Raw genomic sequence first — 16,142 nt, 5'->3', positions numbered from 1 at the left:
GAACCTCGTGCACTGTTCATAGGAATGTAAAATATACAGCTACTATGGAAAAGTTTGGCAGTTCCTAAAAAAAATAAAAATAGATTTACCATATGATCAGTCCAGCAATTCCACTTCTGGGTACATACTCAAAATAATTGAAAACAAGATCTCAAAAAATATTTGTTCATAGCAGCATTATTTACTATAGCTGAAACATCGAAGTAACCCAAGTATCCGTCGACAGACTGAACAGATAAGCAAAATCGTGTGTGTATGTGTGTGTGTACACACAATGGAATCCAAGTATCCATGGACAGGTTGAATGGATAAGCAGAGTGTGTGTGTGTGTGTGTGTGTGTGTGTGTGTGTGTGTGTGTATACACACAATGGATTATTTTTTAGCGTTAAAAAGGAAGGAAATTCTGACATGTTTCAACATAGAAGAAACTTGGAGACAGTAGGCTAATTGAAGTAGGCTAGTCACAAAAAGCCAAAAATTGTATCATTTCACTTACATGACATACATAAAGTAGTCAAAATCACAAAGACAGAAAGTAGATCTTCCCAGCGACTGGGAAGATGAAAGAATAAGGACTTTCATGGGTATAGAGTTTCAGCTTTGCAAGATGAAAAATGTTCTGGAAATAGATGGTGGTGATGGTTGTAAAACAATGTGAATGTACTTAATATCACTGAACTGTATAATTAAAAATGCTTAAGGTGGTAAATTTTAAGTTACATGTATTTTACCACAATAAAAAATGGAAAAATAATTTTTTGGAAGTAATTCTATATTTTTCTTTTTATAACTATAAGAATTTAGGAATTTATAAAGTGATAATGGCAGCTGACAGAAAATAGTAAGTCATATAATAAAGTATGTATCATTTACCCACGGTAGGTTTTACTACAAACTATGCTGGGTAATTTTATAATTTTATAACTATAACTTTTAGTCAAGGCCCTCAGCCATAGTTGCCTATGTGACCAGCCAACTCTGAAGGCTTAACATTTAATCTGATTTATACTACAAAATAAAAAACTATTTTAAATAGTTTGGGAAAAAAATAAGCCAAGTCTAAAAAATATATAATTATTGTCTAACTCATTCATGAACAAGGATGTAAAAATCCATCAAAATAACAGCAAACTGAATCCAGCAACATGCAAAAATTGTGTTTACCCCAGAAAAGCAAGTTTATTTAATGCCAGAAAATTAATTAATGTTAATTCATTACAGTAACAGATTAAAGAGGGGGAAATATACACAGAATCATCTAAACGGATATAGAAAAGCATTTCAAGAAATTTAATATTTATTCATTTCTTTTTAAAAGTGCTCAAAGTATGATGAGGACATGTTAAAAGGAAAGAGAAGTCAGCTTGAATAGTTGGACAAGTGTGGAACAATTTGAGCATCAACATAAATAACAAAAATCATGGATTACACTGCACTGACTAAAATAGATGTCACTTTCTTTTGGACGCAAGACAAACTGGTAAAAGATCTCAATAAGAATTTACAACAATGGAAACATGAAGGGCGTATAAACATACCAAAAGATGCTCAGCTTCATTATGAATCAGAGCAAATGCAGATTAAGGTCACAAGATACCATTTTACATGAACCAGACTGATAAAAAAGGATGTAGAATAACATAAGCTGCTATTTGAATAACACATTGCTGTTAGAAGTAGTCCAATCATTTTAGAAAAACAACTTGGTATTTATAAAGTTGAACATGTACATAATTTACCACCGAACAAGTTTACTACTAGGTAAAACACCCTAGAGAAATTCTCAACATATGTACCCTAGGAGATACGTGAAGAATCTACAGCATTATTTATAACTGAAAAAAGAAGTTGGGGAGAGAGGAAAGAACCTAAATGTCCTTCAACAAGAAAATGAATAAATGAATTATCCTTTATTTATATGATGGAAACGATAAAGCAGTGAAAATATTTAAATTCTAGCTACATATAAGTAGCAGAAATCTGAGTGAAAAAATAGTATTTATAAAATAATGCCATTTGTATAAACCTTACAAAGAATGTGAACATTTAATAAAAATATATATTATTTAGTAATCCACATATAGTAAACTTATAAAGAAAAGCAAATTGATTACAATTCAAAAAGTCAGAGTAGTGGTTACCTCTAGGAGCAGTGAGGGGATGAGCTCAGGGCATACAGGACTTAAAAGTAATGATAAGATTCTATTTTCCATTTGGAGAATAGGCTCCCGGCTGTTTATTTTATGACTGTGTTTATAACTTCCTTACACATTATAAATGTTCTTTTATATGTATAAATTATTAAGAAAATGAAAATGGGATATTATGACAACTGTAAAATTATCAGGAAAAGAAAACATCAAAATTATAAAAACTAATGAGAGAGAAGACAAATGTTTGTTTTTAAAGGACAACCATTCAAGAATATCAACCAACCAGCTTTTGGGTCTTTGTTCTAGCTGTTCCACCAACCTAGAGATCAGTTTCTTTGATATCTACTTGGGCTAACTCCTTCTCCTTCTTCCAATCTCTGTTCTACTCCCGTCTCAAGAAGACCTGCCCTGACCACCTCATTTGATTTTTCCATCTCCTACTCCCTGATCTTGGTGCTCCTTATTTGCCTTACCCTGACCTTTTCTTTCTTCTAAAATCTTTTTTTGTATTTTTTTACAGAGATGGGGTCTCACCCAAACTAGTCTTAAACTCCTGGGTTCAAATGCCCTCTTGCCTCAACTTCCCCAGGCCACCATGCCTGACCTAAAATCCTTATCACCTTCTAACATCCTACATAAATTTACCCATTTACTATGTTTATTATTTATCTTCTGTCTTCCCTCCTTCCCCCACTCTGTTAGAATGTAGTAATATGAATGCTGGTGTGTTCCACATGCCTGGATAGTTGACGCTCAGTAAATGAACTTTTTTTCTTTTTTGTAGAGACATGGTCTTGCTATGTTGCCCAGGCTGGAGTGCAGTGGCGTGATCATAGCTCACTGCAGTCTCAACCTCCTGAGTTAATGCAATCCTCCCACATCAGCTTCCTAAATAGCTAGTACTACAGGCATGTGTCACCATGCTAGGCTACTTTTATTGTATTTTTGTAGAGATGAGCTCTGGCTCTGTTGCCCAGGTTGGTTTCAAACTCCTGGCCTCAAGTGAACCCCACCTTGTCCTCTCAAAAGTGTTGGGATTACAGGCATGAGCCACCATGTTGGGCCCTTCTACTTCATTTTAACAGATAGCTCCTGGATAATATATCAGTCCCATGTTTCTGTTTCATAAATTATTTCTTTTACTGATAATGCATTAAGTTGGGCACAACTTCAATCAGATAATATGACCCAAATTAAATTTTTGTGAGTGGTCTACCTGTTGATTATATTACAATGTTTGAACATTTGTTTTAGTTATGAAATTGTTACAACTAGTTTCAACCATGAACAAATCAAATATTAATTAGGAGTTTAAGGGCAAACTAAATGGAAAAGAACAATAAAAAATTATTACCATGTGTATATAAATGACCTTCCGTAATTTACATATATCAGTGTACCTGACAACATACACTGCAAATAACGATGCAATCTGAAATTTAAAAAGAAATTAAAAGTAAAAAAGATAAAATGAATAGTTACAAGAATGAAGAATATATTTATTGTTGTTTCAACTGATTTATATATACACAAAGAGTGAGTTATTTTGTTTTCCTTTTATCTGCTAATTTATTATTAAATATAGTCAATATATTAGTATAGAAAATATTGGTTGATTTTTCTCTCTGATACACAGCTCTCTCAATCGATTGTCCAAAACAATACTCATTTTAATTTCAGGTCAACCCTCCTGTCAACACGTACAATTAAAAAGTGCTTTGTCCAATCAAAAAAGATGAAAATGTAATTATAATATGATAACTAATACATAATTGGGGAAGGTACATTAAACTGAAAAATAATTATGCAATGCATGTGTGCATAAAAATACCTTAATTTCTGCTTGCTAGTCACTCTTTACAAGTATCTCTATTAGCGTTCTTTCATTAATACAAATATCCAAGAGTTAGTTATAATCAAATTTATCAATTTCAAATTAAGAGTACTTTCGCTGCAAAAGTATTTTTAACTTTCTTTTCTATTTGGAAGAAAACTGTATGTTATATATCACTAATTCTAAGAGTATTGGAATTATTTAGATGAATTAATTGATTAAATGATGATACAGTATCTCTTACATAGAGGTAATATGTCAGACAATGCCTCTATACCCTTCCTCATAGAGAAAGCAATTCAAATTAAATTCTCCCTGTCCTACTACAAAAGCATAGCATAAACAGATTGCAAAAATAGCTGAATACTTAAACATATAACTTAAGTTTCATTCATCAAGTTTTTTATCTCTAAAGCAATCTACAACAAATTTTTCCATTAGTGAGTAAAACAACACAGTTTCCCTTTATTCAGAGTTACCCATGGAGAATACTGCATTTCTTAGGGTACCTGATATGACATAACAACTGTGGGGAAGTGTGTGTTATTATTCAACATAAGCCCCACAGGGACCTTCACCTCCACAGAAAAGCAGGCAGTGTCCACTATCAGGAAGCAATGAGAATGCTCCCTTTTCACCCCAAGGGCTAAGCAACACACAGTACATTTACAGGGTAGAATTTTAAAGAGAGAATCTCAGAGACAATTTTAAACCAGAAACTGATTGAAAATGTCATCAAACTAAGTTAGACAAAGGAGTCTACAAGACAAGATCAAAGTAAAAAGTAAGTACAAATAAAGCCTATTTTTAAAAATAATGATAAAACCAACTAACCTTACTGACACCTGCTAAGTACCAGGTACCGTGTTAAGAATCACATACATTACTTCATCTGGTCCTATCTGCAACCCAATAAAGTAGGTTCTTTTATTATCTCTATTTCAGAAATGAGAAAATCTAAACTAAGAAAAGTTAACTATTTTATCCAAGTTAAGAGGTTACTGAATAGAATTAGGACTCAAATCCAAGTCTAACTTCATTTCCCAAGCAAGACGTTCTAAAAAATATTAAAAAGCGGCCAGGTGCGGTGGCTCACGCTTGTAATCCCAGCACTCTGGAAGGCCTAAGCGGGCAGATCACGAGGTCGGGAGATCCAGACCATTCTAGTTAACACAGTGAACCCCATCTTGACTAAAAATACAAATAATTAGACGGGTGTGGTGGCACGCACCTGTAGTCCCAGCTACTTGGGAGGCTGAGGCAGGAGAATCTCTTGAACCCAAGAGGTGGGGATTGCAGTGAGCCAAGATTATGCTACTGCACTCAAGCCTGGGTGACAGAGCAAGACTCTATCTCAGGAAAAAAAAAAAAAAAAAAAAAAGCAACTCTTCAACTGCTTTATACAAATACACCAGGTACAATAAAAAAAATAGTAGGCAGGGAGAAAAATAAGTATGTAATTCACTCCCTCTCTCAACAAATGACCTCCATTTATAGTGGGCAAGAGTACATGGAAAGACAATAGGTAAATTTCCAGACAGGTAGAGAGAATTTTATAAGAGATGAACTGGTTAGCTATTTATCCTATAACCCTATGTGTCTTTATTCTACGTGCAAGAATGTACACAACTATTCATAAAAGAAACATTTTACGTAAGAGAAATACTATAGATAACTTAAGAGAAATACTTAAAGTTATAGCACTAGTCCTCTTTTAAGCACATTAACAATACTGAATAACAAAGATAAGCATTCTTACAAATTTGAGTTCAATAAATGCATTATGTTAGGAAGTAAATAATTAACAATTATTAATAAATAATCCTACACATTTCTCTACGCTGAACTTTCTTTTGTTCAACATTCCTAGAAAATGTTTTAGGACTTAGAATCAGAACATCTCAGCTATAATTTTATGCAAATGAGTTGACATAGTCAAAAATGCTAAGCTTAAAACAGCTTAAAATATAATCAGCTCACCTGAGTAAGAAGTACAAATTGAGCAAACTGCCAACGAAGCATGAAAAATACACTGGAAATGCAGAGTGCAATCACACTTCCTCTATAAAGTTTTGTAGCCCTTGAAAAGATAAAGTAAGCATTAGTAAGTTTAAACACAAAATAGTCTAGCATGGCTCCAAACTGCTGCAAATTAGAATCTCTAAATATATATGATCTGGTTATAACACAACATAAACATAAAATGAACCAATGGGTTAAAAATTATACCTCCTGATACTCAATTACAACAATTTTCTTTGAAAGGTAAATACCCATTATTGCTAATAATAACACAGAGAGGAGGGTGGCTGGGTCAGTATATCCATGAACATTTTTTTCAAATTATATTTTGGTGAATCTATGACTGAATATTTAAAAATACTGATTCAACAGATTCATTAGTTAGAAAGGCAGAAGATGCCTATGAAAGATGATAGCAGTATATTCTAAGTGCTAAGTATTATACAGACAACTAGTGCAAGAATGCAGAATAAGAGCTAAGCAGCCGAGAGAGATTTTGTAAGCATGTGAGATAAAAAGTTGGGTCTGGCACAGGTAGGAGAACACAGAAAAGTGGAGGAAAAGATATGGGGGCCATTCTGAAGCAATCTTTAGAGATCTCATTTTGGCACTGACTTGTAATTTAGGAGATTTTTAGGAGGGTAAGATGATTTTATCCTCTAAATCTGCAAGCCAACACAAAGCCCCCACACATGTCCATTTTCAGAGAAGTGGAGTGTGCATGTTAATATACTGAGGTGATGAAGTGAAGGCAGCTTGGATACAGTAAAGACATCCTGGTTAGATAAACCTACCTGGAGCATACAGCACCATTATGAAAAGCCTTTCTTCACTTCTGGAAGTATCCCTTCCCCAAAGGACATCCCTCTCTGCTATTTTCATCCAATAAAAGTACTTTTAAATTCCAGATAACCTTTTAATGAGTTATGAAATCAACTTATGGAATAAAACTCAGCATTTAAAAATGGAGATCAGCAGAGTGAAACAGAATATATATCAGTATATCCTACTTACAAGGGGTTCTATTCTGTGAAACTTTTGTTTCAGTTGTGTGCATATATGTATGTGTATACTAAACCACAGTATAAAACTTATTATTTCTTACAGATCATAGTCCAAAAGTTTGAAAGCCACTGTCTAAAATAAAGCATTTCTCTACTGCTTTTGAATACTAAATATGATTTTCATTTTATGGGTAATAAGAGACATTAAGATTTCTGAGCAGAATTTATTACCAATCTGGCAGCTGGGTAAAGAATGCACTATGGGGAGATAGGAATGAACAGAAAACAAAGAAAATCCAATTGGTGATCAAAATAGCTCTGACCCAAGACAACAGAAATGGAAACATAAATATTGCCAAGAATAATTAAAAAAAAAAAGCTAAGAATAATCAAGAAAAAGCTCAGCTGTGCTAGTATTAGGTGATTATATAAACTGAATTTCTAAAAATGCTTAAAATTCAAAACTGGACAAAACCAATTTGTTAAAATATACCACTAACCTTACTTATACATGATTCCTAGCATTAAGGAATAGTCTCTCTTCCAGTTTTATAACAGTATCCTCAGCACTGCAGCCTGCATCAACACTGCTCAGCTTCTTCTTGGCTCCCCCAAGCCATCACCACCCACCACCTCCCTCTCATGTCACAATATGTCAACTACAGGTAGAAACCAAGAACTAAAGGTAATGGCTGCTCTTCCAAAGGAGACAATGTCAGTAAGAAGGATGAAATATCAGAAGATGAAGATGGCCAATAGAGAGAAGGTTGCTATCCTTCAGAAAAAAGACAAGATGTCTGCCAAAACTTCAAGAAAGGAGGGTTAGCAGGTTTTCCCTCCTAAAAAGACTGCAGTGTCCAGGAAAGCAAAATGAAAGCCCACACTTCCAAGCAAGCAGTCACAGCCACACCAGGCAAGCAGGGAGCCATGCCAACTAAAAAGCATAACCAGGAAAGCCATCGCAATCAGAAGTGACAAGCTGCCAATGAAGATGGCGAGGAAGATCAAGATGGGATGGATCTGAACCAGGAGTGGTGAAAGCAGCAGCTGATTCAGCTTCAGATGGCCAGGAATATGAGAAGGGAAATGTCAACCAGCATATAAACAGAGACAAGGAAGACGGCTCTAAAGAAAGGAAAGTTTCTAAAACTTTTCAGCAAAAAGTAAAGACAGGTATGAACAGGTGGGTAAGGCTGAAAATGACAATGATAAGAAGCTAAAGAAGACATAAAAAGCTTGTCACAGAAGCATCTGGAGCCAAAAACAGAGAAGGACCCAATAGAAGGCAGCCCTTGAGGGCAATAAACAGCAACTGGAGAGGCCCCATCCTAGAAGGCAGAATAATGGCCTCCAAAAAATCTGTGCCCTAATCCCTGGAACCTGTGAACATGTCATGTTGCATGGCAAAGGGGAAGTAGGGCTGCAGATGGAATGAAGATCACTAATCACGTGACCTCGACAGTAGGGAATGTATCCTGGATTATCCAGGTGGGCCCGATGTAACCAAAGGGTACATAAAAGTGGAAGACAGGCTGAAGAGGTTGGAGTGAACTGACAAAGAAGGACCCAATCCACCATTGCTGGTTTTGAAGATGAAGAGCCACAAGCCAAGAAATGCAGGCAGTCTCCCAAGAAATGCAGGCGGTCTCGCAAGAAAGGCAGGCGGTCTCCCAAAAAAGGCAGGCAGCCTCCCAAGAAAGGCAGACAGCCTCTAGAAGCTAGAAAAGGCAAGAAAATTGATTCTCTCCCCTCCCACCTTGCGTCTTCCGGGAGAGTGTAGCACCTCCAATACCCTGATTGTAAAACTTCGGAGCTAGAGAACTCCAAGACAGTAGATCCCAGTTTGTGGTGACTGGCTACACAGCAACAGGAAACTAACACCACCTTCCATGGTGCAGATGGACTAAAGGAAGCAGCGCTCAGTCCCCGGAGCAGCATCCGCACAGCTACTCAGGGACAGATCAGATCAGTGAGTGAAAGAAGAATCAAAGTTTGCCTTCACTGGATTTAAGACAGGAGCAGAAGTAGAAAAGCAGGAAGGAACTAGAGACTGATGGGCAGTCTGCTGTCTGCACTATACTGGAGAAGAAAGCCATGGTCAAGAATGTGAATGTGGAAAAACAGCATCTGTGGTGGTGAACCAAAGACTCTTGCAGCACAACACTTCTTACAGAGATGTTTGAGAAGGGACCGTTGCTCAACGTGCCTCAGAACCAACAGGGCACAGCTAAAGGTTATGAATTCGTAGAGGTTCACCTTATATGAAGGTGCCAAAGAATTAAACTCTATAAAAGAGTTTAGGGGACAGCAATAAAGCTGGAGCTACACAGACTTTAAAAAGCTAATGCAAAAACATTACCCATCCCATGTTCTATGAAAGGTTTGTCTAAAGACACTACTACGTAGGAGACTAAAAGCCATGTGATGGTTCTATGCTTGCTGTAACAATCAGAGGGAAATAGATTGCCCAAAGGGTTTGGCATAACAGACTTCAACAAAGCTTCTTCCGAATTCGGAGGATCACTGAAGGGAGTTATCAGTCCGAGTCATCTTCAGATTTTTATCATGCTTTGTTCCATTTTTCCATAGCCCCCATTTGGTTTCATTTTTACCCTCCGGAGCAAGGCAGCTCAGTATTTGTCAGCAGAAAGGGAGAGAAGTGTGAATTCTGTGAATTACACTTTGCCCCAAAGGATTGTATCTTACAGGATACACTATAGCATAACCAGCCTTCACCTTCTTTTTGCTCATTTTCAGGAGGTTATAGTGGTAACAGAAGAAGACTTGAGAAAGTAGAAATGACAGGAGAAGTGAAAGCAAATTTGCTCCTTCTCAAGCAGTCACTGTGGACCACCAAGAAAAAGGAAGAGGAACAGAAGGCTGACAGAGGAAATGGTACTATTTTTAAGTTATACTCTTAAAATATTTTTACTAATAACAGCATCATATTGGTTAATTATTGTATTATGTTGACTTTATTATGGAAGCTTAAGAAATTCTAGTTTAAATTATTTAATGCAAAAAGAAATAAGGTTAAATCAAAGTTACCTGAGAATATGAGTCATAAGCAATATTTGAAGAACAAGAAATGCATATGAGAAGCTTTCAGGGAGAGGTGGTGTCCACATTACACAGGTACACTGAAAAAAAAAATTCATAGTATAGTATACTTGCTAAATTTACAAGACAGACATTCCAAGTAAAAATTGCTATTTATAAATAAATTAAAATTATTTTTAACAAATAATTTAAATGGCGTGTTATAAAACAAACTACTGGACTTTATTCCACAAACAGCAAAACTAGCATGTGAGAAATATTACTGACAGAGAAACACGTGGCTTAAGATCATGTAAAGCATTAGTATCATGAATTGCCAACAAGAAAATACCAAAAAAGATGCAACTACATCTTAAAAGGAAAGGGAGGAAAAGTACCAGCAAGAGACTGTTCTGCCAAATTTCAGAATATTTTGAGTTGATTATTTATCTACTGTTTGTCTTCTTTCCCATGAATTTCAGCAAAACTATCCATAACCAGTACTTGAGAACTCTTTGTAGTCATCAATTTTAGTATTTTCATTCAGTGCTGCTACAAAAGAATATTCCATTTTTGGTTTTACTTCTTTGCCTAAGCTACCCTGGGTTGCAAAATATTTAAAAGTAGGTGGTGGAATCAAATTAAGTAACAAAAACCCTAAAATTGTTAAGTAGAAACTTTCTGAAAAGCTCACTTTAAACATAATTAAGCAATGTACTATTGCCGTTGTAATAATGTCATTTTTCTGTATATATACTAAATATATTAGTAAGTTCATGCTTCCATCAACAGAAAACTGCATAGAATTAAATGCAAGCAACCTGATATTATTAAGTCACACTAAAATAAATTATGATGTCTTTCAGTGCAAGCAGGGGTACCTAAAAGACTCCACAGAATGACAAAGACCATGTCAGAAATAAGTGTCTCCTATATTTTAGCTCTACCTCAGACCACTGAATATTTCTAATACTGCTATAGAAAGACTGAGTCAATTCACTCCTCTTTTCTACCAAGCTCACCATCCTCTATGAAAATGATATCTATTTACGAATGAACTACTAAACGTATCTATTTATGAATGAACTACTCACACAAGGGAATGCTGAAAAGATCTGTTGATAATGTATACTGTTGTTACTGAATATTACTGAATGTCTGTTGATAATGTATACTGTTGTAACCAGAATGCAATTTTTAAAAGTTGTTAGTTTATTAGATTAACTGGAGAGTTCAGTAGGATTGACAGTAAGATACATGGGTAAACCACATTTCATTGCCCTTTACTAGGCTTCGCAGATAATGTCTGTTACAAATTGAAGGTCTGTGACAACCCTGCCTCAAGCAAGTCTATCAGTGCCATTTTTCCAATAGCATGTGGTCACTTCATGTCTCTGTGTCACGTTTTGGTAATTTTTATAATAGTTCAACATTTTCTTTTTTTCTTTTTTTTTTTTTTGAGACAGAGTCTCGCTCTGTCACCCAGGCTGGAGTGCAGTGGCACGATCTCGGCTAACTGTAAGCTCCGCCTCCCAGGCTCAAGCCATTCTCCTGCTTCGGCCTCCTGAGTAGCTGAGACTACAGGTGCCCGCCACCTCACCCGGCTAATTTTTTTTTTTTTTTTTTTTTTTGTATATATTTTTAGTAGAGACAGGTTTCACCGTGTTAGCCAGAACGGTCTCGATCTCCTGACCTCGTGATCTGCCCACCTCGGCCTCCTAAAGTGCTGGGATTACAGGCATGAGCCACCACGCCCGGCCTTTTTCAACCTTTTTCATTATTACTATATCTGCTATGGTGATCTGTGATCAGTAATCTCTGATATTACTATTGTAATTGCTTTAGGTGCCTTGAACCATGCCCAATAAGACGGCAAACTTAATAGATAAATGTGTGTGTTCTAGCTGCTCCACCGATCAGCCACTCTCCCATCTTTCTCCCTCCCATCAGGCCTCCAAATTCCCTGAGACACAACAATATTAAAATTAGGAAAATTAATAAGCCTACAGGGGCCTCTAAGTGTTCAATTAATCGAAAGAGTTGCTCATCTCTCACTTTAAGTCAAAGGCTAGAAAGGATTGAACTTAGTGAAGAAGGCACGTCAAAATCTGAGAGAGGCCAAAAGCTAGGCCTCTTATGCCTAACAGTCTGGAATGCAAAACAAAAAGTATTGAAGGAAATTAAAAGTGAAACAACCTTATTGCTGATATGCAGACAGTTTTAACGTACTGGATGGAAGATCAAACCAGCCACACTTCCTTAAGTCAAAGCCTAATCCAGAACAAAACCCTAACTCTCTTCAATTCTATGAAGGCTGAGAGAAGTGAGGAAGCTGCAGAAGAAAAGTCTGAACTAGCAAAGGTTGGTTCATGAGGTTTCAGGAAAGAAGCCATCTCCATAAGATAAAAGTACAAGGTAAAACAGCAATGCTGATGTACAAGCTGCAAGTTATCCAGAAGATCTAGCTAACATAACTGAGGCAGGTGTCTGCACTAAACAACAGATTTTCAGTGCAGATGAAAAAGCCTCCTACTGGAAGAAGACGCCATCTAGGACTTTCCTAGTCAGAGAGGAGTCAATGGCTGGCTTCAAAACATCAAAGGACAGGCTGACTCTCTCGTTAGGACCTAACGCAACCAGTGACTAACTTGAAGCCAATATTCATTGACCATTCTAAATATCCTAGGACCCTTAAGAATTACCCTAAACCTACTCTGCACGTGATCTACAAATAGTGCAACAAGCCTAGATGACAGCACATCTGTTTTAGCATGATTGACTGGATATTTTAAGCCCATTCTTGAGACCTACTGCTCAGGAAAAACAATTCTTTTCAAAATATTATTGCTCATTGACAATGCACCTGGTTACACAAGTGCTCGGGTGGAGACAGATGAAGTGATTAATGTTGGTTTCATGCCTGCTAACACAGCATCTGTTCTGCAGCCCATGAAGCAAGGAGTCATTTCAACTTTCAGGTCTTATTATTTAAGAGACACGTTTCATAAAGGTCTAACTGCCACAGTGATTCCTCTGATGAGTCTGGGAAAATGAAATTTAAATCTGGAATGGATTAACTATTTCAGATACCATTAAAATCATTCTGATTCATGGGAGGATGTCAAAATATCATCATTAATAGGACTTTGGAAGAAGTTTATTTCAACCCTCATGGGAGACGTAGATGGGCTCAAGACTTCAGTGAAGGAAGTAACTGCAGATGTGGTGGAAATGGCAAGATAACTAGAAGTGGAGCCTGAAGATGTGACTGAACTGCTGTAATATCATGATAAAACTTAAAGGATAAGGAGTTGCTTCTTAAATGAGCAAAGAAGAGTGGTTTCTTGAAATGGGATCTACTACTGGTGAAGATACTGTAAACATTTTTGAAATTACAACAAAGGATTTAGAATATGACATAACTGTAGTTGCTAAAGCAGTGGCAGGGTTTGAGAGGATTGATTCCAATTTTGAAAGTTCTACTGTGGGTAAAATGCTATCAAACAGCATCACATGCTACAGAGGAATCTTTTGTGAAAGAAAGCATCAATCAAAGCAGCAAATTTCATTGTTATCTTAAGAAATTGCCACAGCTATCCCATTCTTTAGCAACTCCTCTGTCGGCAGCCATCAACATCAAGGTAAGACCCTCCATCTGAACAACTTGCTGAAGGTTCAGGTGATCATTGGTACTTTGTTTGTTTAGAGATGGAGTTTCATTCTGCTGTCCAGGCTGGAGTGCAGCTGCACAATTTCGGCTCACTTAGCCTCTGCCTCCTGGGTTCAAGCGATTCTCCTGCCTCAGCCTCCCAAGTAGCTGGCACTACAGGCACCCGCCACCACACTCGGCTAATTTTTTTTTTTTTTTTTTTTTTTTTGTATTTTTAATAGAGAAAGGGTTTCACCATGCTGACCAGGTTGGTCTCGAACTCTTGACTTCAGGTGATCTGCCTGCCTCAGCCTCCCAAAGTGCTGGGATTAGCGACTTATTTTTAAATTAAGGTATGTACATTGTTTTTTAGACATAATGCTATTTCACACTTAATAGACTACCATACAGTGTGAACATAACTTTTATGTGCACTGGAAAACCAAAAAGTTTGTATGACTTGATTTATTACGGTATTTACTTTATTGCCCCAGTCTGGTCCTAAACCTACATATCTCTGAAGTATGCCTGTATGATCAAAATTTGTAAAGTCATCAGTCTCTGTACAAAAACAAATATTCAAACAAGCAAGTATTCAAACTATGCAATGTACAATTTGAGAATTTTCTTCATACAGACGGTTCCCCCACATTTGTTACCCACATTCAATGACGTTATCATTTCTCCAAAATTCATTTAATAGCTGAAGTCACTCAGTTCACCAAAACTGAATTACATTCTCCGAAAGTAGGGACAAGAAAACCCAATTATAGGACTGTAATGAAGGCCAAGTTCTTCTCCCTCCAAAATTCTGAGTGCATGAAATCAAATGTCCATGAAAGTCCTTTCTATTGTTTCTCTAGTAACACAATATGCTTTACTAGATCTGGTACAAACATAATTGCCATTCCAGATGACCCCATATACTTTGAAAATACTGAAGAGATTTGGTTTAGTCATGCCTTACGTTTCAACAAATAAATATTTTTTATCTCTAATTTTAAATGTAAAATAAAAAGAGTGTGACAGTTTAAAATACCAATGCTTTTTAGAGGCATTATTTTGAAATTTGAGAATTAAAGGAAATATACATGTAAACTGCTTCAAAACAGGGTTATAAAAATGTATGCTGTCTTTAAGTACAAGAAATCCATTTATTGTGAAAATAAATTCAATAAAAATCTTATGTTGCACAAACTGCTATCATCTTGTATATAATTTTTAGCACACATTTCGTAACACTGATTATATTGCAACATAATACTGTGTAGATATTAACAACAGGCTTTTATTTTCCGCTTAATAATTTTTTTTTTGAGACGGAGTCTCGCTCTGTCACCCAGGCTGGAGTGCAGTGGCGCAATCGCTGTCGCCTCACTGCAAAATCCACCTCCCGGGTTCACGCCATTCTCCTGCCTCAGCCTCCCGAGTAGCTGGGACTACAGGCGCCTGCCACCACACCCGGTTAATTTTTTTTGTATTTTTAGTAGAGATGGGGTTTCACCATGTAATTTTTAATCATTCACTCAAGAATCAATAACTAAGGAATCTCAAAAATAGCTTAATTTTCCAATCGCTATTTTCAAACTATTAACTTATAATATTGAAAATACAGCATGATCTAATTGATTTATCTTCATAACTTCAAACTAATAGAAGAACAACTGACAAGTGAGTTATAAATTGTGGTCTGTATTAGTATCAAACAGATCATGTTTAAGATTTATTCCGGGGGGCGGAGTAAGATGGCCGAATAGGAACAGCTCCAGTCTCCAACTCCCAGTGCGAGCGACACAGAAGACGGGTGATTTCTGCATTTTCAACTGAGGTACTGGGGTCATCTCACTAGGGAGTGCCGGAAAATCGGCGCTGGTCAGCTGCTGCAGCCTGACCAGCGAGAGCTGAAGCAGGGCGAGGCATCGCCTCACCTGGAAGCGCAAGGGGGAAGGGAATCCCTTTTCCTAGCCAGGGGAACTGAGACACACAACACCTGGATAATCGGGTAACTCCCACCCCAATACTGCGCTTTAAACAAACAGGCACACCAGGAGAATATATCACACACCTGGCCGGGAGGGTCCCACGCCCACGGAGCCTCCCTCATTGCTAGCACAGCAGTCTGCGGCGATCTATCCGCAAGGCAGCAGCGAGGCTGGGGGAGGGGCGCCCGCCATTGCTGAGGCTTAAGTAGGTAAACAAAGCCGCTGGGAAGCTCGAACTGGGTGGAGCTCACAGCAGCTCAAGGAAGCCTGCCTGTCTCTGTAGACTCCACCTCTGGGGACAGCGCACAGCTGAAGACCAACAGGGGAAGCAGCGGGGACCTGTGCAGACGCGAACGACTCTGTCTGACAGCTTAGGGGAGAGCTGTGGATCTCCCAACACAGAGGTTGAGATCTGAGAACGGACAGACTGCCTGCTCAGGTGGGTCCCTGACCCCTGA

The 16,142-nt window shown here is 37.3% G+C and overlaps 1 protein-coding gene across 1 annotated transcript in view; it reads right to left on the bottom strand.

Moving 5' to 3' along the window:
* LOC104660373 (dpy-19 like C-mannosyltransferase 1) overlaps nucleotides 1–16,142 on the bottom strand; it is a 120,285-nt gene that overhangs the window by 43,083 nt on the left and 61,060 nt on the right. The window contains 3 exon segments of the mRNA XM_030931863.1: nucleotides 3,509–3,586; nucleotides 5,969–6,068; nucleotides 10,063–10,183. Of these exon segments, the coding sequence (XP_030787723.1) occupies nucleotides 3,509–3,586; nucleotides 5,969–6,068; nucleotides 10,063–10,183 (299 nt within the window).

This window comes from Rhinopithecus roxellana, chromosome 6 (genome assembly GCF_007565055.1).
Source record: "Rhinopithecus roxellana isolate Shanxi Qingling chromosome 6, ASM756505v1, whole genome shotgun sequence".
Taxonomy (NCBI): domain Eukaryota; kingdom Metazoa; phylum Chordata; class Mammalia; order Primates; family Cercopithecidae; genus Rhinopithecus; species Rhinopithecus roxellana.
The sequence above is the reverse complement of the archived record's forward strand: the minus strand, read 5'-3'. Positions and strand labels throughout refer to the sequence as shown.